The sequence below is a fragment of the Equus asinus genome, chromosome 5 (genome assembly GCF_041296235.1).
Source record: "Equus asinus isolate D_3611 breed Donkey chromosome 5, EquAss-T2T_v2, whole genome shotgun sequence".
NCBI lineage: Eukaryota > Metazoa > Chordata > Mammalia > Perissodactyla > Equidae > Equus > Equus asinus.
The window spans coordinates 22,388,258-22,414,012 of NC_091794.1; the positions used below are offsets into that span (position 1 = coordinate 22,388,258).

Below are 25,755 nucleotides of genomic sequence, written 5' to 3' on the forward strand. Positions count from 1 at the left end.
TTTTTGTTGGCCAAATCTCCCTTTTCTTCCCTCCTATCCCCTAATTTGTGCTTCTTCCTCAAAAATCATCATGTCCTAAAAGAGTGTAGTCATTACTCCCAGGCAGAAAGTGGTTGGCCTCTCACAACTGCAGAAGCCAGTAGAAGTTGAACTGCTTCAATGTAGACACTTCCTGGGCCCCTGTTGCCCCACCTTACTGCCATTCCCCAGGACAATCTGTTTTGGACTGGGTTTAAGTACAGTCTAAGGAAAAGGCTCAGCCCTTGACATCCAGGGTGAAGGGCAATGGATAGTGGTAGGAGGGAGACTTTTGGATACGCCTGAAAGAGGGAAGGAGAATTGGAGCCATGAGATTCAGAGTCATTGAGGGCTGTGTAAAAAGTACTGTTTACCTCAACGTAGAGGTGAACCACAGTCTCACTTTATTTCAAATTTAGCACTGAGCAGAGAGAAGATTCAGAGATATCTCTGCAGAGACGGAAATGGGCAAACAGCACAACTAAGAAAACCAGGCAATCTAGACGTACCTTTCCAGGTAAACAAACTGGGAAGCTCAGAGCTCACAAAACAGAGGAAGGCAGAGCTTGGGGTGTTGAGGGGTGCATTCATGGGGAAGGATGCAGGAACAAAAGATAAACATCCACGAGCTCATCCAGGGTAGGGAGGACACGGAGGGGAAGGAGATCCCCTTCCTCATGCTGTCTCTGCCCCGAGCTCTAATGGACAGGGAGAGGGAAGTCTGTCTAGAATCTCAGGCAATTCATGACATCCTATTAGACACTTGCAGCAGGAATGGGGATGTGGTGGAGGCAGAGCCACTTTGGACATGGGAAGTCACAGTGCAGAAGACACGGACATTACTGGAGGAGCTTGACATAATTTGCAGGGAAGAGTCCAAAGTGTCCGTGGCAACGTCCCCGCCACCAGCCTTCATCCACCATCTCAATGTCAGTGATGATGTCATCTGGATCAAAGGAGATCTCATCACTTCCCTCTGGAGGAAATGGACAGTGTATTAGGATGGTCAGCTAGGAATCCCTCCAACCCTGTGCCCACTCTAAACCTCAGGGAGGGAAATAGGCCTTTTCTTCTTGATGCCAAGCCCAGGACCTTCCCTGACCCCAAGAATTCATCCTCCTCTCATGTATCAAGGGCCTCCAGGCACCAGACTTCTCAGGCCCCTCCCAACCTACCTCCTTGGTAATCATACAGGGCTACAGCTGAGATCCCAGCCCCAGCCCCTGCTGGGCCGCCTGATGATCCTGCAATATGAGAAATATAAACATGATCTCACCAACATGGAACAGGAAAACCCAGGTTCTTCCGGGTAATGAGGGGATTGTTCTTCCTCCTACCCTCCCCTAGACCTGACCAAATTCGGGAGCTGCTTCTCCCCCCACCACTCACCAGCCAGAGTGGAGGGAAAAGAGGGATCCTCAGGCTCAAGCACATCCTCATAGTCGCCCTCATCCTGCTCATATCTGTCCATCTCTCCAACATCCTCGTAGTCATTCTCAGTCTCGGGCTCAGGTTCAGGCTCGGGCTCAGGCTTGGGCTCGTGCTTGGGGTCGGGCTCAGGCTCTAGTTCATATACTGGCTCTTCCTCTACCTGCAGGCCTTCCAGAGTCCTGGGGGGCAGAGCTGGGGGCTCCTCATTGTCCTGAGAAGAGACAGCATGGAGCAGAGAGACTTTCACTCACCAGGAGCTACCTCTCCCAATGGAGGACTGCTAAGACCCCACCCATCACCATCCTACCACTTCTACCCTCCATCCTTGCCTCCATCTAACAGCCTCTCCTAGGGAACACAGTTGTTCCATCCATCTTCATTCTTCAGCCTCCTCCCATCCCTACTCACTCAAAATACCTACCAAGAGATGATAGAAGAATGTAAAAGTTATGAGGAGAGGGAAGTAGAAAGCAAGTCAGACTCCTTGGAAGACCAGGAAAACACTGAAGCAAAAACACATTGCTGGAAGTATATACCACAGTTAGGATGACCAACTGATCTAGTCTGCCCAGGACTGAGCGGTTTCCCAAATACAAGACTTTCAGTGCAAACACCAGAACAGTCCCAGACAAACCAGGATGGTTGATTACCCTGTATAGCCCCCCTTCCTAGGACATGAGGATATAGAGAAGGGGCAGAAAATCTTTGGGGCTCTGCTTACCTCTGGGGGATTCTGCCTAGAGGGCAGGGCGGGCACTGGGTGTTCCCTACTGGTTCTCACAGGCTCAGGCTCTGACGGTGGACAACTCCCCGCTGGGGGCCAGGCCTGTGGAGAATGAAGCATCTTTCCAGTAGGCAGGCAAACCTCCACCTTCTCTCTTACTCTGGCCTGGAACACTCCCTCCTATCTTTGCCAACCCAAATCAATCATCCCTCAAGATGGGCTCCAACCTCAAGTGATGGTTCCTTCTTCTTGCTCCAGCATTAGTGACTGACTGCATTGGCTGGTGACCTCTCTTCTGTTATACTATGTAAACATTGGGGGTTTTCCCTATAACATTCTGGTATATGTGAGACCCATTTACATAGCCAGGCTGAAATCTTCCTGAAGACAGGGACAGCAGTTATAGACTTTGCCTAACACAGGGAAGACCTGTGTCTCATTTTCAACCAATGATTTGGACCCCATGTTCCTGTCTAGGCAAGATGTCCTGGATGTGGATCCCAGAGGGCTAAGCACTCACCTCTGAGGAGATTTTCTTGGGCAATGGGGCTGGCACCACTGGCTCTTCCACAGTGGCGGCCGGCTGCTGAGCCTCATGGCTCATCTTTACCAGGGCCTTTCTTTCCTGTTGCTGCCTGGCCATCTGCTGTGCCTTCTCTTCTTCCTCCCGCTTCCTCTTCTCCTCAGCCATGGACTCAAATTTTGCCTTCAGTCCACGGGCACCGCTAGAAGCTACAGACACAGGCAAGAAGAATTAGGGCTGTCTTGGGTGGTGGTGGGGGTGGGGAGGTGATGCTTGAAGGAAGAAGAAGAATCAGTTAAATATCCAGGAAGAAAGCAAATGCAGAGAGACTCATGGGAGGGAAGGTAAAGAGGTATTGATAGAGAAACAAGGGGATTATAGGAGGATGGCGTAGCCCTCAATCCTAGACTTCCATATAGCCAGGCCATGCGATCTCAGACTCTTGTCCTTTCTAAATGATAAGCCTTGGTCCTCTAACCTGCATCTCTCCCTGTTCACATTCCTTAAATCTGTATGCCCTCTGGACTACCACCCACATCTACCCCTCATCCCAAGCTCCTATCCGTATGTATTCTCCCCAAATGGCTTTTCCTCCCTGCCTCCCTGTGTTCTTTGCTCACAGTTCCTTCCTCAATGTCACTCTTTCTTTCTATCCGCTTAACCCAGTTTTTCTGGGAGAAAGAATCTGGGAATATGAGGGTAGGGATCAAGTCTACCTCAGCTAATCTAGGTAGTTGAAGGCATGGAGGAGGTAGTCTAGGAAGAAGAAAGAGTGAGAAAGAAGAGACGGTTGAGGAGCACAGAGAGAGGGAATGGTCAAGACTCACCAGCCTCTATGGGTGTCGTCTTCTTATAAGCTGTGGTTGGGGCCTCCATTTCATTGAAGCCAACAGCACTCTGCAGGTAGAACAGTATGTATAGTGTGGGGGAGGGAAAGGGAATGGGAATGACCCAGAAGGCAGTATTGGGGATTGGGGCTACTGTAGGAGGTATCCTTATCCATCTGACGCTCAATAGCTGAACAGGGTATTCCAATACTGTCGGTTTGCAGCAGAGAGGGGTAAAGAAGTTCTAAACTGGTGAGCTCAGCTCCTCTTTTTGAAAGCTCAGTGCACCTAGAATCTCACATCTCTAAGTCCAGTTGCCTGGAACGCAGTAGGGCCCCTGGTCAACGCATAAAGAGGAACTGGTGTAGGGGAGGACAGTAAATGGAGTGGAGAGAGATTATGGATTGGGTTAATCAATGCCAAGCAATCAATGAAATTTCAAACATCACCTTTCCCTGGAATTTATCTGTCTCTCTGTCTCTTTCTGCCTCCTTACACTCTCCTTAGTTAAAGCTCAGGCTTTAGAAGACATGCCCATTAGATGCTGAGGGCAGTCAGTGAGGAGTGCAGCCCAGGGCACCTAGTTTTTCCCATTGTTTTTCCGGCTTGGCCTCTCATTCTTCTCTCTGTACTTCAGATGCAGTTTAGGGAACTCTTCTTAAGACATTGGTGTTCTGGAGCTTTACCTTATCTACTCGGTCCTTCTGGATTCCATATTGACCACCAAAGCCCTTGGCATAATCTGCAGGATGAAAAAGTCTGAGAGTCATAAGAGGAGTTAAAATGCTGGAAATATGTGGGAGGAGGGAGCAGTAGGGAGAAAGATGGAAGACTGAAATGTGGAAAACAGAGATTAATGAGGAAGTGTGCCTCAGAGGACACAGAGGCATGGATGGGAAGAGATGGAAAAGGATGGGGAGAAAAACAGTTGGGAGAGAATGGAAAGGAGAGAGATGGGAAGAAGGAAACACAAAAAGAGAGAAGTGACAGAAAAGGGGAAAATATAAAGAAAGAACAGGAAAAATAAGGAGAGCCCTCCAGCCATCTCCTATGTGTCTCAGGGAAGAAGGAGGTCTCTCTGTCCTTTGTGGAGCAGAGGTGGCTCTAAGACTCATAGCCAAATCACCCTCTTGCCATCACCTAGACTGTCTTCACCCCTTTCTCAATGATCGCTTCTCTTTGGCCTCCTTCCTCTGTCTTACTCCTAATCTTGCTGTTTCCTCTCCGCCCTTCTTGGTTTCCCCCATACACACCCACATACATACACTTACTCTTAACCCCCCACCTCCACTGTACCTCTGGGTCCTCTGTGTCAGCTTCCAGAAAGGAAGGCAGGAGGGCTGTATGCTATTCTGTGACCGCCCTCCTCCCCAACTCCAGCTTACCTCTCTGAGACTCGTGCTTCTCTGTCTCTCCCTTGTAGTCATATCCCATAGCTGCCTTGTCTCGTTTATCCTTCTCGATCCCATAACGGCCACCAAAACCATGCGAGTAATCTATGGTGGAAGGAGCAGTCATGAGTGCCCACTCTCAGCCCACAGGGAAGTGCTGTGGGAGAGAGAAGTCAGGAGGAATGGGTGCAGGGTGATAGGGGCCTGGAAAGAGAGCAAGGATCAAATATAGGTGAATTAAAGAGAAAGGGTGTTCTAAGCCATCTTTTGCATGCTTTAATTCAATCTTGCTCATTCTTTCCTCTTTTCCTTTCCTCTCTTACTTTCATCCCAAGATGAGAAGATCATTTCAGGAGGAAAGTATAGAGAGTATAGGGACAGACTTCCAGGAAAAAAAGGGCAAATATACATGAAATGTTTGCCTTTCCCTACTCCTATGTAAACACAGAAATCTCAGCTAAAATATCACAATTGCTTTTTTCTTTTTAATACTGAAGCTCAAAAGAAAAGAAGAAAAAAATTCCTGGCTCCCAAAACAAATAGATGGATCAAAGCAGTAGATATGAGGGTAATCATGAGCTGACGCCACAGAAAACCCAAGGGTGTGTGAAATCCCCAAAGTCGGTGCCTAGGGATTAGGGTCTAGGGTCTGGGGTTCTAATTTCTTTCTTTCTTTTTTTTTTTTTTCCTAAAGATTGGCACCTGAGCTAACAACTGTTGCCAATCTTCTTTTTTCTTTCTTTTTTTCTTTCTTTTTGCTTTTTCTCCCCAAATCCCCCCAGTACATAGTTGTATATTTTAGTTGTGGGTCCTCCTAGTTGTGGCACGTGGGACGCCGCCTCAACGTGGGCTGATGCGCAGTGCCATGTCCACGCCCGGGATCCAAACCAGTGAAACCCTGGACCGCTGTAGTGGAGCACGGGAACTTAACCACGTGGCCACGGGGCCGGCCCCTGGGGCTCTAATTTCTGTGCAAGAACATGGGACTGGGGAGCAGGAAATGAGGCTCTGCCCGTCCTATAAAAGAGCTCTAGGGGGGCTGGCCCCGTGGCCGAGTGGTTAAGTTCCCGCGCTCCGCTGCAGGCGGCCCAGTGTTTCGTTGGTTCGGATCCTGGGCGCGGACGTGACACTGCTCATCAAGCCACGCTGAGGCGGCGTCCCACATGCCACAACTAGAAGGACCCACAACGAAGAATATACAACTATGTACCGGGGGGGCTTTGGGGAGAAAAAGGAAAAAATAAAATCTTTAAAAAAAAAAAAAAAAAAAGAGCTCTAGAAAAATTCACTTGTAGTTTGTTCAATATTTGGTAGGGGAAAAATTTACCTACAAGATTTGGAAACCCCAGGCCTACACCCAAGTGCAGGGAATACAAACATCCAATTTTATACTTCTAATATTATACAGGAATTCTAAACTGAGAAATTTATTTAATACTGATCTAGGAAAATATATCCACAGAAGAAGTAAACATCAGAAAGATGGCAAGAATATGAGACAAAGTATACCTCAAGACAAAATGCACTGTAAGAGACAAGAGAGACATAACACAGTGATAAGAAAACAATTCTTTCACCAGGAACATGTATGCTGGTATAAACCTATTAACAGAATCAACATTCATGAAGCAAAAACTGACAGAAGCAGAAACAGAAATAGATAAATTCATGATCACAGTTGAAAATATCAACATCCTTCTCTCATTAATTGATAGAAAATTTAGACAAAAGAATCTAAAATTATAGATGGCCTGAACAATAGTATCAACTAAGACACCTAATTGACACTTACAGAACATTACACTTAAACACTGCAGAATACACATTTTTTTTTCATGCACATAGGACTTTCACCAAGATAGACCATATGCTGATCCATATAATAAGTTTCAATACATTTCGAAAGATTGAAATAGTCTGTGATCACAATAGAATTAAATTAGAAGTTAATGAAAATAAAATTATCTAGAAAATGTCCCCAATACTTGGAAAATAAATAACATACTTCTAAATAACCCATGGGTCAAAGAAGAAATCATAAGGGAAATAGAAAATATTTTAAACTGAATAAAACTTAAAACACACATGACATTGTGGACTGCAGCAAATGCAGTGTTTAGAGGGAAATATACAGGTTTTAGTGCCTACACAGGTGATAAAGGATTGCAATCAAATTTAAGTTTCTACATTTAGTAGCTAAAAAAGAACAAACCAAATTCACATTAAAATGAAAGGAAAAAATAATAAAGAGCAGAAATCAACAAAATTTAAAAAACAAGTGAACAGAGAAAACGAACAAAGTCAAAAGTTAGTTCTTTGAAAATAATAATAAAATTGATAAACTTCTAGCAAGAATAATCAATTAAAAAGAGAAAGAAACACAAATTAACAATATCAGAAATGAAAGTGAATATATCAGTACAGATCTTACAAAGGTTAAAAAGAAAATAAGGGCACGTATAAATAAATTTACGCTAATAAATTTGACAACATAGAATGAAAAAATTCCTTGAAAACACAACATATCACAACCGACTTAAGAAAAAAAATGAAAGATTGAATAGACCTATATCTATTTAAGAAACTGAATTCATAATGGAAAAAAAAAAAGAAAGAAAAAATGGTTCATTACTATTAAGAGTCCTAACTCAGCCAGACACAAAGGCAAAATTTCTCTGCATGGGAGACTTACTCAACCCAGGGCACATGAAACTCCCGTAAAACAAACATCCATCTCCCCCACTGAAAGACGTTCACAAACAAAAATTACAACCATAAAAGAAAGAAATAACCGTGAGGGAAAGCAGATTAATCAAACAGAAGAATTAGCATCTCCAAACTGCAAATAATATAATAATATGAAAGACGCTATAAAATAAATATTTTCAAAATAATTAAAGAGCATAAAGAAGGGGGAAAAAACATAATGAAAGCAACAAGACATCATGAAAAAAGAATGCGCAGACTTGCAACAGAACCAAAGGCAACTTCCAGATATGAAAATATCTGAAAGAAAGTTCAAGATTTAACGGACCACTTAAACAATAATTAAATACAGCTGAAGGGAGAATAGCAAACTTAATATAGAGCCAAGTGAGTTACCCAGAATGCAGCACCGGGAGATGAAGAGAATGAAATAGAGAAGAGAAATTAAGAGACATCGAGAAAATAACTTCTCAAAATTTGGGGGAATACTGTGAAAGCAGTGCTTAAGAGGAGATTTATAGCATTGAATGCATATGCTAGAAAAGAAGAAAAAAAGAAATCAATCAAATCAAAAGTAAGAATCAATAGTCTAAATTTCCAACTCAGGAAACCAGAAAAAGAAGAACAAATTAAATCCAAAGTAAGCAGAAGAAAAGAAATAAGAATTAGAGCAAAACTCAATGAAATTGAAAACAGGAAATCAACAGAGAAAATTAATGAGAAAAAGCTGGTTCTTTGAAAAGATCAATAAAATTGACAAGCCTCTAGCGAGGCTAACTAAGGAAAAAAGAGGGAAAACACAAATTACTAATATCATAAATGAAAGATAGGACATTGCTACAGATCTCATGAAAGTTAAAAGGATAATAAAAGAATACTATGAACAACTCTATGGCCACAAATTTGATAACCTAGACGAAATGGATTAATTCCTTAAAGGAAACAATCTGCCGAAACTCATACAAGAAGAAATAGATGATCTGAATAGGCCTATATCTGCTAAAGAAATTGAATCAATAATTCATAATCTTCCAAAACAGAAAGCACCAGGCCCAGATGGATTCACTGGAGAATTCTACCAAACACTTAAAGAAGAAGTTATATCAATTCTCTACAATCTCTTTCAGGATAAAAGCAGAGGGAATATTTCCTAACTCATTCTGTGAGGCCAGCACTGCTCTAACACCAAAACCAGATGAAGACATTACCCGAAAAGAAAACTACAGACCAATATCTCTCATAAACATAGATTTAAAAATCCTCAACAAAATATTAGAAAATTGAATCCAACAATGTATAAAAACAATTAAAGACCATGACCAAGTAGGATTTAGCCAAAGTATGCAAAGCTGGTTCAACATTTGAAAATCAACTAATGTAATCCATCACATCAACAGTCTAAAAAAGAAAAATCACATGATCACATCAATAGATGCAGAAAAAGCATTTGAAAAAACCTAACACCTATTCATGACAAAAACTCTCAGTAAACTAGGAATGGAAGGAAATTTTTCCCAACTTGATAAAGACTAGCTACAAAAACCCAACAGCTAACATCATACTTAACGGTGAGAAACTTGAAGCTTTCCCATAAGATCAGGTAAGGACTGGTACATCCAGACAGTGCAACATTATTCAGCACTAGAAAGAAATGAGCTATCAAGCTATGAAAAGACGTGGAGGAACATTAAATGCATATTACTAAGTGAAAGAAGCCAAACTGAAAAGCCTAAAACTATATGATTCCAACTATATGACATTCTGGAAAAAGCAAAACTATGGAAACAGTGAAAAGGTCAGTGGTTCCCAGAGAGGGCGGGGAGTGAAGGATGGATGAATAGGCAGACACAGAGGATTTTTAGGGCAATGAAAATACTTTGTATGATATTATAATGATGGATATATGTCACTATACATTTGTCCAAACCCATAGAATGTACAACACCAGGAGTCAACCCTAAGGTAAACTATGGACTTTGAGTGATTATGATGTGTCAATGTAGGTTCATCTTCGGTAAAACATGCACCATTCTGGTGAGAGATGTTGATCATAGGAAAGGCTATGCATGTGTACGGGTATGAGTGAATAGGAAATCTCTCTACCTCCCTCTCAATTTTGTTGTAAACCTAAAATCGCTCTAAAAAAATGTCTTAGAAAAAACATTGAGAAGAGAATGAAAAGTTTTAATATACATCTGAGTTCCAGAAGAAAGAATAAAAGAGAAGAGAGGAGAATACTATCCAGAGAAAATGCCTAACTTCCCATAATGAAAGTCATTTCTCAAGTTGAAGAGGAGCGATAAATCTCATGTAGGATAATAAAAATAGATCCAGCACCCAGACATATCCTGATGATATTTCAGAATATCAGTGACAAAAAGAAAACCTTTGACAATAAAACAAAACAAAGACAAGACGTATCACCTACAAAGCAATGATGATTAGACTGACACCAGAGAGACGCCAGAGATGATGAAGTAAGATCTTCAAAGTGATGAAGGGAAAATAACAATGAAGAATGAAGCAAAATAAAGACACTTTTCTGACAAAACCTGGGAATTCTTTCCTAGAGTCTCACTGAAAGAATTATCAAAGGATATACTTTAGCAAGAAGGAAATAGGAGAAACAAAGAGGAAACAATAAAATACAGTAAACAATGATGAGCTAAGAAGTTGGTAAACATGTCGGTCACTTTAAATAAGCATTCACTAAGTAATAATAATGACTAATTTTTGTGGAGTTTAAAAACACATGGAACCAATATACTGGATAACAACAACTGTCCATTTGGTACAAAGAATGTAGAATGCAGAAGGAATGCAATTAAACTATTCTACATTTCCTGTATTATTCAGGAAGAGATAGTGATTAACTTTAAATTTAACTCGAAGATGTATGTTAAAATTTAGGAATAACTTCCTAAAATAAAGGAGTAGAATACCTTTTTTTCAATCCACGAGAGGGAAAAGGGGACTAAAGAAAACGATCAGTCTCACAGAAAGCAATGAAAGAGGAAGAGAGAAGCAAGTACACACTTGAATTTAAAGATAAAATAGTGGGGAACTGGGTCATGGAACAAAAGGGAGTTGATGACAGTTGTTGGGAGGTGAAGTCTGAGCAGAACAGCAGGGCAGTCAGGTTGCTAAGGATGCAGGGCAGGGTCCTTGCCTTTCTGAGATGTGTGTTTCTCCACTTCTCCTTTGTAATCAAAGCCAACCGCTGACTACAGAGAAAAGGAGAGAGAACTGGTTAGAGTCAGAGCTGACAGTTTTTCCCCTCCCTCACTTACCTTTACTCCTAGCTCAGCCCAGAGGCTAGTTTATAGGGGCTCAGGGCTGAGTATGGGGTTTAATGTAGAAACAGACCGTAGCCTGACAGGCTGGTGTAGACGCAGTGTGCTACACAGCAACAAACACGAGCTCTGGACACAGATAGCTCTAGATTCAAACCTAACCCCACCTTCCCTATTTAGAGTTGTTTAACTTTAGGTATGTCCTTTGATATTACTGAGCCTCGGTCTCTTCAAATATGAAATGAAAATAGGTATACCTGCCTTATTAACTTCAACTATAAAATGGGAGAAACGATACTCTTTATTTGGGATATTGTGAGAACTAAACATGGCAAGGTATAGAAAGTGTCTGCATTGGGTCACTCAGTAAACAAGTGCTTTTCTTCTTAACTCTCGTGAAGCTAAAATGAGATAATAGCTAGAATAGTGCCTCGTAAACTATAAAGTACTATGTACATGTAAGAGATATTACCCTATTCCTAATTGATTATACTGCGCCTCTTCTCTTTCCCTATGCAAAAGTGGAAACCCAGATGTTGATTTTGGTGGGAGGGGAGGCAACCAGGGGAGTCTGGATCCTAGCTTCCCTGGGACTGGATATATTGGCCTAAGATAGGCCAATTCCTATCTTCCCCATCTGGCTCAGTAACTATGAGTCTCTCTAAGCAAGTCTAGATTTTGCTTCTTAAGAGCTATTCACATGTATTGTTTCTTGATTTTCATGGTACACTGATTGTTTAGGTGATTTAGTTTGTGACTCTTGAGGCAGAAGATGAAAGAAAGAACAATGAAAGATTAGGCAAAGGCAGGAGGGGGGCCAAGATGAAAAGGAAAGTCCATCCTGATTAGAAAAGAACATGACATGCTCCATATTCATTACTGTCTTTAAAAATGACCTTCTGAGTCTTTCCTTTCCCTTACAATACGTTTTGAACTTTTCCGGTTTTTCCCCCTACACTGCAAGTAACATTCTAACACTTAACTTTAAGGATTCGGGACCACCTAATTAACAACTGCAGGTAAAAAAAAAAATCTCAGCTAGTTGTGCAGGAGCTGTCCTCTCTATGTGCAGCTGCAGAGGAAGTGATAAAACGTGAGATCAAAGAATCTGATCTACTAAGATGTGAAAATGAGAACATCAACGAGTTATCAATCATCCTCTCCTGACCACTCTCTCATCAGTAATCATACTGTCCTTTTTTTTCCTCTTTAAAACTACTTTTTTGTACAAAGAAGTCTTTAAAACACCTGGACTTCAAGGATTTGATGCTAAGTCCTGTGAAAAGTAACTTTCACCTTCTAAAAACATTGCAATCCCAAATAGTTGTTTTACTTGATTATTTGCTGCATCGTAATAATATTTAAGCCGATATCTATGCATTCTTAAAAGGCATAAATATTTATAAGGTTTGGATGTTTGATCAAAAGAGGAGCTTTGGAATTTCCCTCTTCCCATGTGTACAGGTATAATAAAAACCAATAGAGTTTGAGAGTCTTTGTCTCATTTAAAGCAACGCCTCTTAGCTCAGCATATGGCCTCCAGCAATGGCACGAAGGAACTTGCTGAGGGTGGTCATGGGAGCTATCCTGCTCGTGATGGACCCTCCTGGAGTTCACTGGCCTGTCTTTCCACAGGAAAAGCATAGACCTTCATTGAAGGGTGAGTGTTGTTAAGCCCACATGATTTGAGTTGGGTGGTGTGAGGAGAGAGTTGTCACTTACCTTGTCTGCCCTGTCCTTCTCAACTCCAAATTTGCCCCCAAAGCCTCTGGCAGCATCAGTCTGAGAAGAGTGCTTCTCCACCTCCGCAACATACTCATGGCCCACAGCACTCTGAGAAAAATCAACGGTGGATTGAGTGACAAGATAAAAGTGACCATGAAAAGAAAAATGACGTAGAGATGGGATGGGATATAAGAATACAAGAAATTCCATTCTGGGTCAGACTCATAGCCTCTGACAGTGGTGCCAAGGAATATGTGATGGGAGAGCAAGGTGACTTTTTTTGAGCCTTGCACATCCTGATTCTTCTACAACACTATCAAGAACCCTTCATTCAGGAAACTCCCCTTGAATGGCCGGGAACCAGAAAGATAGAGACTGGACAGAGCAGTGTTAATACAGAAACAAAAGGAGAGCTAAAACAAAGGCTTTGTGCACTAGAAGAGAAATGAGAGTATTTATTGGGAAGAGACCAAAGGGGACTGACTGGAGGCACCAGCCAGGATCGCATATTTCACTAAAACAGCCAGGTGCTTTGTTCTGGATCTTTGCTCCTGTATGAGCATCAAAGTTCAGAAGGGCCACCTGAGCCCTGATGTTTAAAAGTGACTGACTCTTTATGCCAAAGGAGTTGGTAGACAATACTGTGAGTAGTCCAAGATGGCACGTAGCTTAAATCTTTCCTGTTCTATCTACTGTTGTATCTTCTATTTGGTTTTGAATGGGATGTCTCTTCTAACATTTAGATTTGGATGCTTTAATAATCTTGGAATTGAGTAATATATCAAACCAAATAACGATACCTTGCAGAGTCTCAGCGGAGAAGAAATCAGAAAGCTTCTCCTTCCTCCTTTATTTCCAATCCCATGCTGGGATAAACAACATCAGTACAGAGACTGGCGTGAAGCACTGCCCTATGTGAGCTCCTGGGAACTCATTTTGTAGTAATTTTGGGTCTGTGTGGGTCAACTTTGCTTGTTGAATTTAAGAATGAATGACTGCTTATCTATTTTACTTTTTTCCTAGGAATTTTGTGGGAGAATACAAAGCCTCCACAGCACTTTACACAATGACAAAACAAAACACTTCTTGAGGGCAAACTAAAGGCTTTCATTGGATTATTTTTTTCTCCTTGGAGATAAAATCTTTCTTCTTATAGAAATATATCTCTATCTTTGAGGTTAGGGAAGTCAACAAAAAATATGATTCAATATACCAGCCTTCTTTTATCATACTTTTAGAGTATCTAATGGATAAAGGAAAAATAATATTCATGTTTGAGGACATCTAATGGATAAATTCACATCGATATTTCTCACATCTGTGTGCACATAATGTAAGTAATGTATAATATATATACAAAAAGAATACCAAAATCACAGTATAGAAAATAATAAGAGAAGTTGCAACATAAACAAAAAACAAAAACATTTAAAGCAGTAAATGATTTTAAAGCACATTTTTCCTTTCTCAGCTTCTGCTCTTGTCTCTACAGTCTAGGACTTAGCTGGGCCTACAATAAACCAGCCCTTCTAAATTCTTGGCTCCCATTTTCTGCCATCTATGTTTCATGTGTTGAGATCAGGAAAAAAAATGATACAAATAGTATGTGGACATTCTATTTTAAAGGCCAAATAAATATTGTACTTTTGAACAAATTTTAAACCATAAAACCAACAGATGAATCAATCTATCTTTTTTTTTTTAAGCAAATATCTCCCTTTCAACTCACCTTGTCCATTCGGTCTCTTTCCACTCCAAATCGACCTCCGTAGCCATGGGATGCTTTGGGCCCTGATTCCATCTCCTTCTTCTTGAGAATATCATGCTCTTCTGACACTTTGTTCCTCAGCTGGTGGATGCTGGAAGTAACCGCATGACAGAGACCCATCTAGCACAGAGAAGTCAACGAACACTCCTTCCCAGGAAAACAGAAATCTTGAGATGTGTTCTGTTTATTTTTAGGAATAACCTGAGTCCCCAAGGGATGACAATGCTGAGTCTGGGAGTAAGATATGTGTGGCCTGTTATACATGGCCTGATTTAAACTCTCCATAAGCCAATAGTATTTCCTCTAGTCCATTATTTTGCTCACTAAATAGCCTTCTAATATTTAGTCCCACTTTTCATATTCCTCAATATTAGAGGAAAGTGACACCTATGTTCTAGTAACTGGGAAGTTATTTTCCTCTCTGAATGGATTTGCTTTCTAGAAATTACATGTTCTATCTCAAGAAGTACAAAAATATTCATATACCCTTTTACTCATACATTCTAGTCCTGGGAGTCTACCCCAAGGAAAGAATTCAAAATATGGCAAAGCTTAAGGTCTAATGATACTCACTGAAACATTGTATATCATAACGAGAACCAAGAAACAATTAATATGGCCAATAACTTGAGAATAGTTAAGTAAATTGCAATAATATCTCTCAATGACATCCTAGGAAGTCATTAAAAATGATGGTTATGAAAAACGTAGCATTAGGGAATTTATCTATACATTATTTCAAATTTTCTTGTCAAAAATGAATGCCCTTCACCCCCACCCCCAAATATGATAATTCCTGAGAGAACTAACAACTAATAAAAACTAACTAATAAAATTCACTTTTATTACTACTTGTTAGAACACTTTAAGGCTCAAATAACTTGATTTGGGGCACCCCTATCCCTAAGAGAACGTAACACTAAAAGGAGGCGTTCTCTTTTTTCCTTCACTTTCATCTTTACCGTGAGGGTAGAGAGCACCTTTGCACATCTCTTTGGCCTGAGCATATGAAGTGATAGCTTAGTACCAGCACCAATAAGTGACAATCAGAACAGATACTTGGACACAGATAAGGAGCCCTGGGGATTCTTATAAACATTTGGGCAAGAGAACCCCAAACAAAATATTTGACTTCTTGCAGCAAGAAATGAAGGTTGAGGGAATTGAGATAGCGATGTTCCTGAGACTCCAGTAGCTCGAGAAACCAGATCCATCGGTTACAGGTAGAATGACCATCTCAACGTGGCAATGGTCCTCTTGCATGGAAGAATAGATCCACCTCGTGGCCTTGTAGTGTAAATCCACCAAAGGTCTTTTTAAAAAGCCTTCTCAGCTTTAGTTACAGTTAATTTTAGAAAGCTGGCCTTGAACCAGATGAAATTAAGCTAAGTGCTGGAAGAACCCTCTGTTCTGTGCATGCTCTAAACCCTCTGGCAGCAGCGAAGGAGAGAGCCTACGTTGCTAGTTCAACACCACCAACACTTTAGTACAGTCTGTGTCAAAAAAGCTTTTGGTTCCAAAAACAAGTAAGTAACTGATATTTCCCAACGAAAGTATTCAGATGAAGAATGAAGAAAATGGGTCTAAACATTACTTTCAAATGGGAAAAATCTGCGAAGTTTTAATGAGTCTGATGATTGCTTCATGGGTCATAACTATCTTATAGGTGAAATAAGTTTATACATATATATTTTTGGGGGGGGTGGGGAGGACTTTGACAATTGTTATTTATTTTTTTATTGAGGTAACTGGTTTATAACATTATATAAATTTCAGATGTACATCATTATATTTTGATTTCTGTGTAGACTACATCTTGTTATTATCCAAAGACTAATTACCATCCATCATGGTACACATGTGCCCTGTCACATCTTTTGCCCTCCTCCCTCCTCTCTTGAAACAAGTTTTTAAAAGGGATTAGAAAGTGAGATTCAGGAATATCCACCTAATGGATGACAGCAAGGCTAGGCAGAGGATCATGCCAATAAATAATATACTTTGAATGAAAATGTTGGGGCCAAGAAGACCAACTTCTTATTAAATCATTTAGAATATAGCTGAAGCCATTCTAAATACATCTTAGTATATCATCTCTTCACTCAATAAACATTAATTAAACTTTTGGGTGTGAGGTACTGTTAGGTTCTGAGGACACAAAGATGATTAACATATGGAGATAGTGGTCAGGTGGAAGAGACAGGAAGGAAAACAAAAATTACAATTCAATGTGCTAAGTGGCATACCTAAGAAACTTCTGACACATTAACTCTTGGATACCTATATTAAATTTTAAAAAATCCTGGAATTGATAAAGCAATGCAGTTTATGGGAACCAAGCGAAATCCAGGACCTCAAAGATGAGCTAAAAGAAGGAACAGATCTTTTCATTTTTATTACAAAAATAAAAGCACAAAGGTGAGTAACTCAGACCATAAGATTTTATTCACAAACAACATGATCATAAGTGTATAAAATCCTAAAGAGTCTACAAAAAAAGCACTACTAGAACTACTAAGAACTATTCAAATTTGGCAAGGTCACAGGACACAAGGTCACTATCAAAATTAATTTTATTTCTACACACTAGCCATGAACATTTGGAAACTGAAAGTTAAAAATAAATACTACTTACCATCACATGAAATATCTTAGCCTAAATTTAATAAAATATGTGCAAGACCTGAACACTTAAAAACATTTCTGAAGAAATTAAAGAAGACCTAAATAAATGGGGAGAGATTCCATGTTCATGGATTGGAAACCTCAAGATCATTAAGGTGTCAGTTCTCTCCAAAATGATCTATAGATTCAATACAATTCCAATCAAAATGCCAACAGACATTTTTGTAGGTAGGGGTCAAGGTAGACATATAGATCAATAAAATAGTCTAGAAATAGATCCAAATGTATATGGTCAAAGATGTCAAGTAAGTCAATGGGGAAAAAAATATTCTTTTAATGGTGTTGCGTAATGAAATACCCATATAAGAAAAAAGCTAATTTGAAATAGATCATAGACTTTAATATAAAAGCTAAAACTATAAATCCTTTAGAACAAAACATAGGAGAAAGTCTTCACAATTTTGAGGTAGCTAAAAATTTCTCAGACACATAATGCACTAACCATATGAAAATTTCGATAAATTAGACTTCATAAGAATTATTATCTTCTGATCTTCAAAAAATGCCATTAATAAAGTAAAAAGATGAGTTACACTCTGGAAGGAAATATTTGTAAAACACATAGCTCACAAAAGACTTGTATCCAGAGTATATAAAGAACTCTTCAAACTCAATAAGAATACAAACAATCCACTTTAAAAGTGAGAAAAAGATTTGGACACTCCAAAGTGAAGATATATGAAGCTACATGAATGACACATGAAAAGATGCTCAATAAAGTTAGTCATGAGAAAAATCACACACATCCACAAGAGTGGTTAAAATTAAAAATACTAACAGTACCAAATGTAGACAATGATGTGGAAAAATTGAAACCCATACATTATTGGTAGGAATGAAAAATGGTAAATTCCTTTAAGAAAACAGTTTGGCAGCTTCTTAGAAAGTTAAGCACACTATTATTATATGACTTGGCAATTCTACTTGTAGGTATTTCCCAAGAGAAATAAAAATATATGTCAACAAAGATTTGGACGCAAATGTTCATGATAGCTTTATTTGTAATAGCCCCAAATTGTCAACAACCCAAATGTCCATCAACAGAGTAATGGATAAACCAAACTGTGGTATATCCATACAAAGGGATACTAGTTGACAATAAAAAGGAACAAAAGACTGATACACACAAGACCACGGGCAGATCGCAAAAACATTATGCTGAGCAAAAGAAGACAGATAGATGCAAAAGAATTCTATATTACTCCATTTACATGAAATTCTAGGACAAGCAAAACTAATCTATAGTGACTAGAAGCAGATCAGTGTTTACATCCAGCCAGGGGTGGGGATGGGGTATATGGCCTGTAAAGAGGCATGAGAGCATGAGTGGGCAAGAGTGGTGAGAAGAAGATGCAGGAAAGGACAGCAGCCCTTGGAAACCAGGCAGTTCCTAGGAAACACTAGGCTGCTTGCAGCTGCCTGGGCCAGGACTCCTCCATACAATAGAGGAGGGAGAAGTAGGATCATTTTTTTTACCAAATTACCAAACCACTCCCCAAACTAAATTTATTTTAGGCAGACCTAAAAAAGAAAGATCACAGCGTGGGGGTAGACAGTGAGATTAGTGAGAACCACAATCACTTCCTTTTCCTGCTTTGAGTCACGTGAGCTCTGCAGCTACTGTTCTCTTCTCTAACTTCCCCCTCCTTCCTAAGGACCTCAGCGATTCCCATCTGACCTTAAAGATTGTCTTAGCCCACACTAGCCAGAGAGAATCTCAGAACATTAGAGACTAACTACCGGGAAGTCCTCCAGAGGTCTTTTGGATCCTGATGGGAAAACTGAGAATCGGAGATGAAAAGTGACTTGCCCAAGATCACCTGCCTAGTTACTAGCAAAGACCAGGCTTTTACACCTCGGTAGCTTGGGTAAAAGGGAGGGAGTGGGGTTTTGTGTAAATGTCCCCACCATTTATTCTCTCAGATGTAGATCCAGTTAGGCTAATAAGGAAACATCCAGGTCATCACATTTTACGACTCCAGGGGCACCAGTCAGAGTAATGTACGTAGTGGATTGTGCAACACAGCAGTCCCCGTAACACCACGTAGGAAGAAGGAAGGTTGTCATCTGTTTACATGTTTGTTAGGTTTTTAGGAAGAAAATCTGATTAATCTATGTTAACAAGAAAGAGAAATCACATTATTGAGCTGCTAAGAGGTGCTTAAGCGCTGCACTAGACATTGATATGTGCTGGCCCGTTGAGTTCTAACCATACATCTGCAGGGCAGCTATCATTATCCCCATTTGATAAATAAATAAGCTGGGATTCAGAAAGGTTATATGTCTGAATTCACATTGCTAGTAATGACAGAGCTGTGAATTGAATCTAAATCTATCTGATATCCATACTCAAGCTCTGTCCATAAGATCATGGCAGGGATTTAGGAGTCTTCCTTAAAATGTTCTGCTCTTAGGATGCGTGAGACAGGCACTGGGAGAGGAAAGGTACAAGGAGAGTTTGCATCCTCATCTTAACAGTTCTCAGGACACTAGGGCTGAGTGGCCTTTACTCAGAAAAGGAAAAGGGGTCTTAATTTTTTTGAAACCTACAGAGGAATGTCAAGAAGCTTCCTGTATGACATGTTCCATTTTTTCATCTCTCCAACTGCTTCCAGAATTGCTTGGTTTGTTTAAGAATAATATTCATTACAGTTACTTAAGATAACTATTTATGTCTAATTAAATAACAAGGCATAGTACTGATTATTTTCAAATTATATAAATACACGCCAAGTTTTCATAGTGTGTTGTTTGTGCAATGTGGTCATCCACCGACACTTTTTAAATCCAGGGGGAAAAGAGGTAAACACACTGTTGTTAGAGTGTGGGGGGAAAAAGTTAAAATGGAGATTAAAATTGTATTAATTTTGCCAATTTGTGTGTAGTTGTTGCTTTTTGCTTTTTAATTTTTGCTCTTGTTATACTGTTTGTTGTGTCTACCTTGCTACTAAGATTTGACATTCTGATACTCTCCAAAGCAGATAGCCCTGGTTAGAATAATCCATGGAAAAGAAGAGGGGATCCTTCAATCTGAATACACACTATGTCCCACAGAAACTCCGGGTATGTCTGTGAGTTCCTTTTCTCTTATGCTATCAGTTTTTTGTTTGTTTTGCTTTTTTTCCAGTAGAACATTGGGTTATAATCTTTAAGACCCTTGAACACCATTACCAAAATAGTTTTAATCAACGGGATTTCCAAGTGTCACATTTCTTCATTAATATTCATGTCTTCTAAGTTCTGTCAAGTAGCCAAATATACATTTTTATTTTAAAAGTCCTTCAGGCCAGGTGTGGAATCTGATATTGTCCTCTTTTTGCAATATTTATTCTGAGTTCTTTACCTTGACGTTTTACTGAATCCTCCTTGGCCCATCTGAAGTCACCCTATACTCTAGACACACATCTACACTTGTATGGATAGACAGACAGACAGACAGACAGACAGACAGACAGACAGACAGATAGAGTGATACAACCTCAGCATCTGATCCACTTCCTCTCTGAATCCCTTATAATAGTCCCACTTGGGGAAATACCATAGTCGTTAGAAATAAAAGAGAGATAATAGGGTTGAGGGAATAAGTGGAGAGACAAGAAATAGAAATACACAGTGACACACATAGGGACACACAGCAACAGACTCAAGAAAAAAACCACAAAGACACATAGACATGAACTACCTTTTCTTTTTCCCTTCCTCCATCACCTTCCCCTGAGTCTCCGAGTTTTCTTTGGGCTCTTCCCATACCCCGTTCCTGCTCCCCAGTCCTTTTGGCACTTACTTGATATGTTCTGCGCGTCCAGAGCCCTCGATGGTCTTGGCTCCCCACCGCTGTTCCTTCTCAGAGATGTCATTCTGCAAGAGACAGCATTCAGCAATAAGGATGGCAAGAGATGTGCCTCACTGAGAGGCCATACAGCTGACACATATGTCCTCCGTGTCCCCTGCCTCTGCTGCCTCCTCATTCAGGGTTTTCACTTAGACTCCTCTCTATGTTTATCCCACTCTGACCCCCATGTTAAAATTGAACTGGTGAGCTCTGAAACCTCCCTTCCTTCTCCACATCCCTCACAACTTCTGCTTCAGGTCTCCTACAACTTCTCAATCTTCCCAAATTACACACATCCAGCCCAAATCCTGGCTTATAGGCCAAAGGAGACCCAGATTAATGTGCTCCTCACCTCAGCATAGCCTGTCATTGCCCGTCAATCACAATGTCAAACTCCTCTATGCTTGTCTCCTTCCATCCTCAATATCAGCTGTCGTGCAAGCTCCACTCATCATAGATAACTGTCCTACCAGTCAGTCCCACCGTGAAGGCTATCTCAGTCTGTCCTTCCTAAGTCCCCTCAAAGCTTACAGAGTGGCCCATATGCCTCCCCCTCTCCTGCCCTTCGTTGTCCAAGCAAAGCTATTTCCAAACTCACCACAAAGTCAGGGTCTGTGTCCCAGTCATCACCCTGGGTCTCCACGGAAACAGACACATCATGCCCTACTACAGACTTCCACATCTGAGGGTGACAAAAGATGGGAGTAATTTGGGGAAAAAATCAAGAGGACGGAAAACAAGCATGCTGAAGTCGATGATATAGCAGCTCAATGTTTCTTGCCATTTTTTCTTGGAAGAAAATAGAAGCTGAAGCAAAGCAGATGGAAGTTTTAGGAAAGCACTTCTGCTCAGTTAGAGGAGAGGAGGATGGGAGTTTATTTAAGACAAGCTGGCATGGCCCAGACACATCTGAGTCTGGAGAGAAGTCTTCATGGTTGTAGGTAACACCAAGTAACCTCAGTGTCAAAACTCCTGGGATCATTAGCTTGTGTCCAGTGGCCAGCCAGGCAGTGGCTTGAAGCGGTAGTCAATGAGGGGAGCTAGAACATCCCTAGAATTATAGTGCCATTTCACGCTACATATGACTCCTTATATAACTGTCGACATATAAATTGGCCCAGCTCCTGATAAAATGAATGTCTACAGTCCTCTGTACAACCTGCTTAACTCTGTTGAGAATTTTTTCAACCCCAGTGCGAGTGCTATCCTGCCTTTGCTCTGACATCGGCCACTGCACAGCTGCATGACGTCAGTAGGGGCAGTCAGCTGAAACTCTTATACTGAACTACACATGCGGAAGCATTATTTGCTGAGAATAAGTCATTTATTCTTCAATTTTTATTTCAATTATATTTCTAAAGAAGATAGCTGGTTAAAAAATAGCACGTAACAAATCTCTTATTTTGAACATTGAAAGTTATTAGATTTTTATTAACTAAGGAAATGATAAATATTTAGAGAACACTAGTTTGAGGGGGGTACCAAATTATTATTCTACTGAGGCATCCCCCGTGTTTCCGTTGGCCTTGCCAATCGTGTACAAGGAGGAGCTGCGCAGTTGCTCTGCATCTGTGGACTCCTGGATCTTGGTGCGAAGAGGAAACAACGGCCAATGTTCACCAGCTCTGGTGGCCACTGAGCCTTCTTGACCCTGGTACCACTTAGTAGCTGGCAACCCCCCTGCCCATCCTTCCCTGGTCAGACTCCTCACCACAGTGGTGTCTTTCCCCAGGCTCTTCATGGTCTCTTTAAGGAGTCCCTCTTACAACCATTGGCAGGACTCTCCAGTCTCTCCACCCAGACCCTCAGACTCTCTGTTTTCCTTTCCGCTTGAAAATTCCATCATTCTCCATGCTCTTTGAAAAACCCCTTGGAAATCAGCCCAAGGGAAATTTGGGGGTAGATTGATTAAAGAGATGCAAAGAGGACACTGGAGAAGCATTGACTGAGTCAGCTGCCCTGTGGGATGAGTCAGTGCCGGGAGCTGCCCTGCCTTCCCCACTGGCACAACAGTGACGAATGAGGGGTCAGGTAGACGAGACCTATGGTCTTGGCTCCTGGGCTGCTCTGCAACAAAGGGATTTCACACAGAAAACTGGAAAGGAGAAGTTTCTGAAATATTCATGACAATAAGGAAGCAAGGAGGACTGATAGTCCTGTCTTTCCCCTCCGTTCCTCTGAGGCCTCAGCATGACTCTCATAAACCTCCCATCCTCATGTATTTTTGAAACAAGAGGAAGAGTTTCTGACATGGAGACAATCTAGTATCTGGGAGCTACTGGCCAGAAATAGGGAAGCTGAGAGATGCTATCCAGAGCTGGGAGAGCGGAGAGTAACCTGGTGAGGCCTGGTGCCCAGGATTGGAGGCTCAATGAAGGGCCTCATCACGAGGCTGCCTTATAACATCAGTCAAGTACATGACCTTGGAGACAGATCACTCCAGCTCTGTTACTAAGCTCCTGTGGGAACATGAGTAAGGGAATCTTACAGAATGTATACTTATTTGCCAGGTACCAGGCTAGGCAATTCACAAATATTAACTTAAATAATTGAACATCTCTGATAGTTAGTTTTCCCCAATGGAAAATAAATGAAGAGGTTAACCTAGCTAATCCATCAAGTCCCCTCCATTTCTGACATTCTGGGATTCTGCGATCCTACAATCACAGAAACTAGCCCTGGTTGAATCATCACGCCTTCCTTTGGCCTCCATCAGCACTCAGTTCTCAGCACTGGTGTACATATGCAACCACTTCCTGATCTGTTACAATGTCTCCTACGTAGTTTTGTCTCTTTGCTAGACCATATGTTCTCTAGGGGCAGAGACTTTGTCTTCATCTCCAGTGGTCCTCCTCTCAACTCGATGCCTAGAAGCCACAGGACTTAGAGAGGGTTGTAGATTGTTAGCAGAAACCAGGGGTCCTAGATGGCAGCTGAATCATGTTCCCTGGGCTCAAGCCCACTCGTTTCCACCCCTAGATGATCACTATCTACAACCACTCACACCCAGGCCTTCTGGCCATGAAGGGTTAAAAGCCTAGGAACAGTGTCTTTACCTCGCAGCAGGGACCAAGAGCCAGGTAGGACCCTCTTACTTCAACACCTGTCCTGTGCAACCCGACTTTCCCCTCCCTTAGAGTACCCACCTCTAACAGTGCGAGTGTTTGCTCCAAGCTCCCAGCTCCTCGCGTCGATACTCGGCTCCCTCTCTGGCTGCTGCCTCTTTAGAGCAAGAAACTCTGAGCTACTGCTTCGGTTCCGTATTCAGGTTTTCTGTCATTTCCTGCCACCCTGTCCTCACAGCTACTTCCTGAAGTTTGAGTCAGTTCCTTCTGCTTAGGCACTTAAATAAAAAAGGATTAAATGCTTCTGTGCCTCTTCTTTTGCAAGGCTTTGAGAGTCGCTGGTAAGTCATCAAAAAACTCTTACTCTTGAGTTTATAATCTGGTCAGGGAAGCAAAATATGCAACCAGGGAACACACAAAAGAATGCTGTAGGACAGCATTTGTGTCCTAAATAGGTGGGCAGTTGCATCTGTTATAGTCAAAGAATTTAGAGAATTTGGTATGGTCCGAAGTAATCAAAAAAGGCTTAAAGGGAAAAACGATTTTTTTTTTTTTTTTGAGGAAGATTAGCCCTGAGCTAACATCTGCTGCCAATCCTCCTCTTTTTGCTGAGGAAGACTGGCCCTGAGCTAACATCTGTGCCCATCTTCCTCTACTTTCTATGTGGGACTCCTACCACAGCATGGCTTGCCAAGCGGTGCCATGTCCGCACCTGGGATCCAAACTAGTGAACCCTGGGCTGCCAAAGCAGAACACGCACACTTAACCACTGCGCCACCGGGCCGACCCCAAGGGAAAAATGATTTTTATGTGGACTTGGAAAGTTAAGATTTAAAAAGAAACTCATTTCTACATTACCCACAGCACTTAAAACAGAGGTTTGTATATAGGAGATGTTCAAATAAACCTTGATCAATTGAATGACGGAAGGGAATAACTCACAAAGGGAAACGCAAGACACAGAAGGAGAAAGGTTCAGAGATTATTCACGGGACAGTGAGGAGTCTGAGCTAACTGGTAGAAAGATCTGGTTCCAGACAGAAGGAAGAAGTCGGAACAAACCAGGTGGTACCAGATAATGGGAGGTCTTTGTGGTATTCTGTATCACTGTTCATCACGATTTGCTGCCCCTCCCTTCCCGCTTGAAGTCACACTTGCTCAGGGGACTTTGTTTTGCCCAGTGAAACGCAAGAAGTGAAATACATCACCTTCTGGCGGAGACTTTAAGGCCAGCATGAGCTTTGCCATGTTCTCTCGCACATTGCCCACCAAGGCAACCTGCAATTCTCCAGAGTGGCTACTCTGGCAGCCCAAGAAGGTCCCCAGCACAATGTCCCCAGTGACTACAACACATGTAATCCTTTGTTGTTTTAGCTACTGAGAATTTGGGGGTGTTTGCTACTGTGTCTGATTTCTCTACCTTGATTGACAGGGAGTTCTAACTTGATTTGCTCAGTCGTGAGCCCCTCCACGCTTTCAAGCTGAGACTGGATGAATTGGTCCAAGATACATAAGGGATTTCTGCATTAAAGGAATAGTAACACTTTAGTCACTTCCAAATCTAAGGATTCTACCCATGGCGGCAGTTTTATTCATTGAGCTCTCCTACTTCATGACCTCTTTATTATGACAGCACCAGAATTATTTTAAGGAAGAGTAAATTTGTAGAAGGGGAAAAACATCTTTTAGATCATTTCAAATTCTAAGTCAGTGTCAAAAATAGGAATGATCAGATCTGATATTGTGACACACCATCCAGGGACAGTT

At 41.2% G+C, this 25,755-nt stretch overlaps 1 protein-coding gene across 1 annotated transcript; it reads right to left on the minus strand.

Annotated features, from left to right (window-relative positions):
- Nucleotides 1-399: 399 nt before the first annotated feature.
- Nucleotides 400-24,257, minus strand: HCLS1 (hematopoietic cell-specific Lyn substrate 1). The gene is made up of 14 exons (XM_014829540.3): nucleotides 24,070-24,257; nucleotides 21,522-21,605; nucleotides 20,876-20,949; nucleotides 14,368-14,497; nucleotides 12,636-12,746; nucleotides 10,790-10,844; nucleotides 4,909-5,019; nucleotides 4,210-4,265; nucleotides 3,524-3,593; nucleotides 2,694-2,905; nucleotides 2,171-2,275; nucleotides 1,408-1,660; nucleotides 1,194-1,262; nucleotides 400-994 (listed from the first exon to the last, which is right to left on the minus strand). The coding sequence occupies exons 2-14, from the start codon at nucleotides 21,603-21,605 to the stop codon at nucleotides 858-860; spliced, it is 1,467 nt and encodes a 488-aa protein (XP_014685026.3). The 5' UTR covers nucleotides 24,070-24,257; the 3' UTR covers nucleotides 400-857.
- Between the last annotated feature and the right edge of the window lie 1,498 nt (nucleotides 24,258-25,755).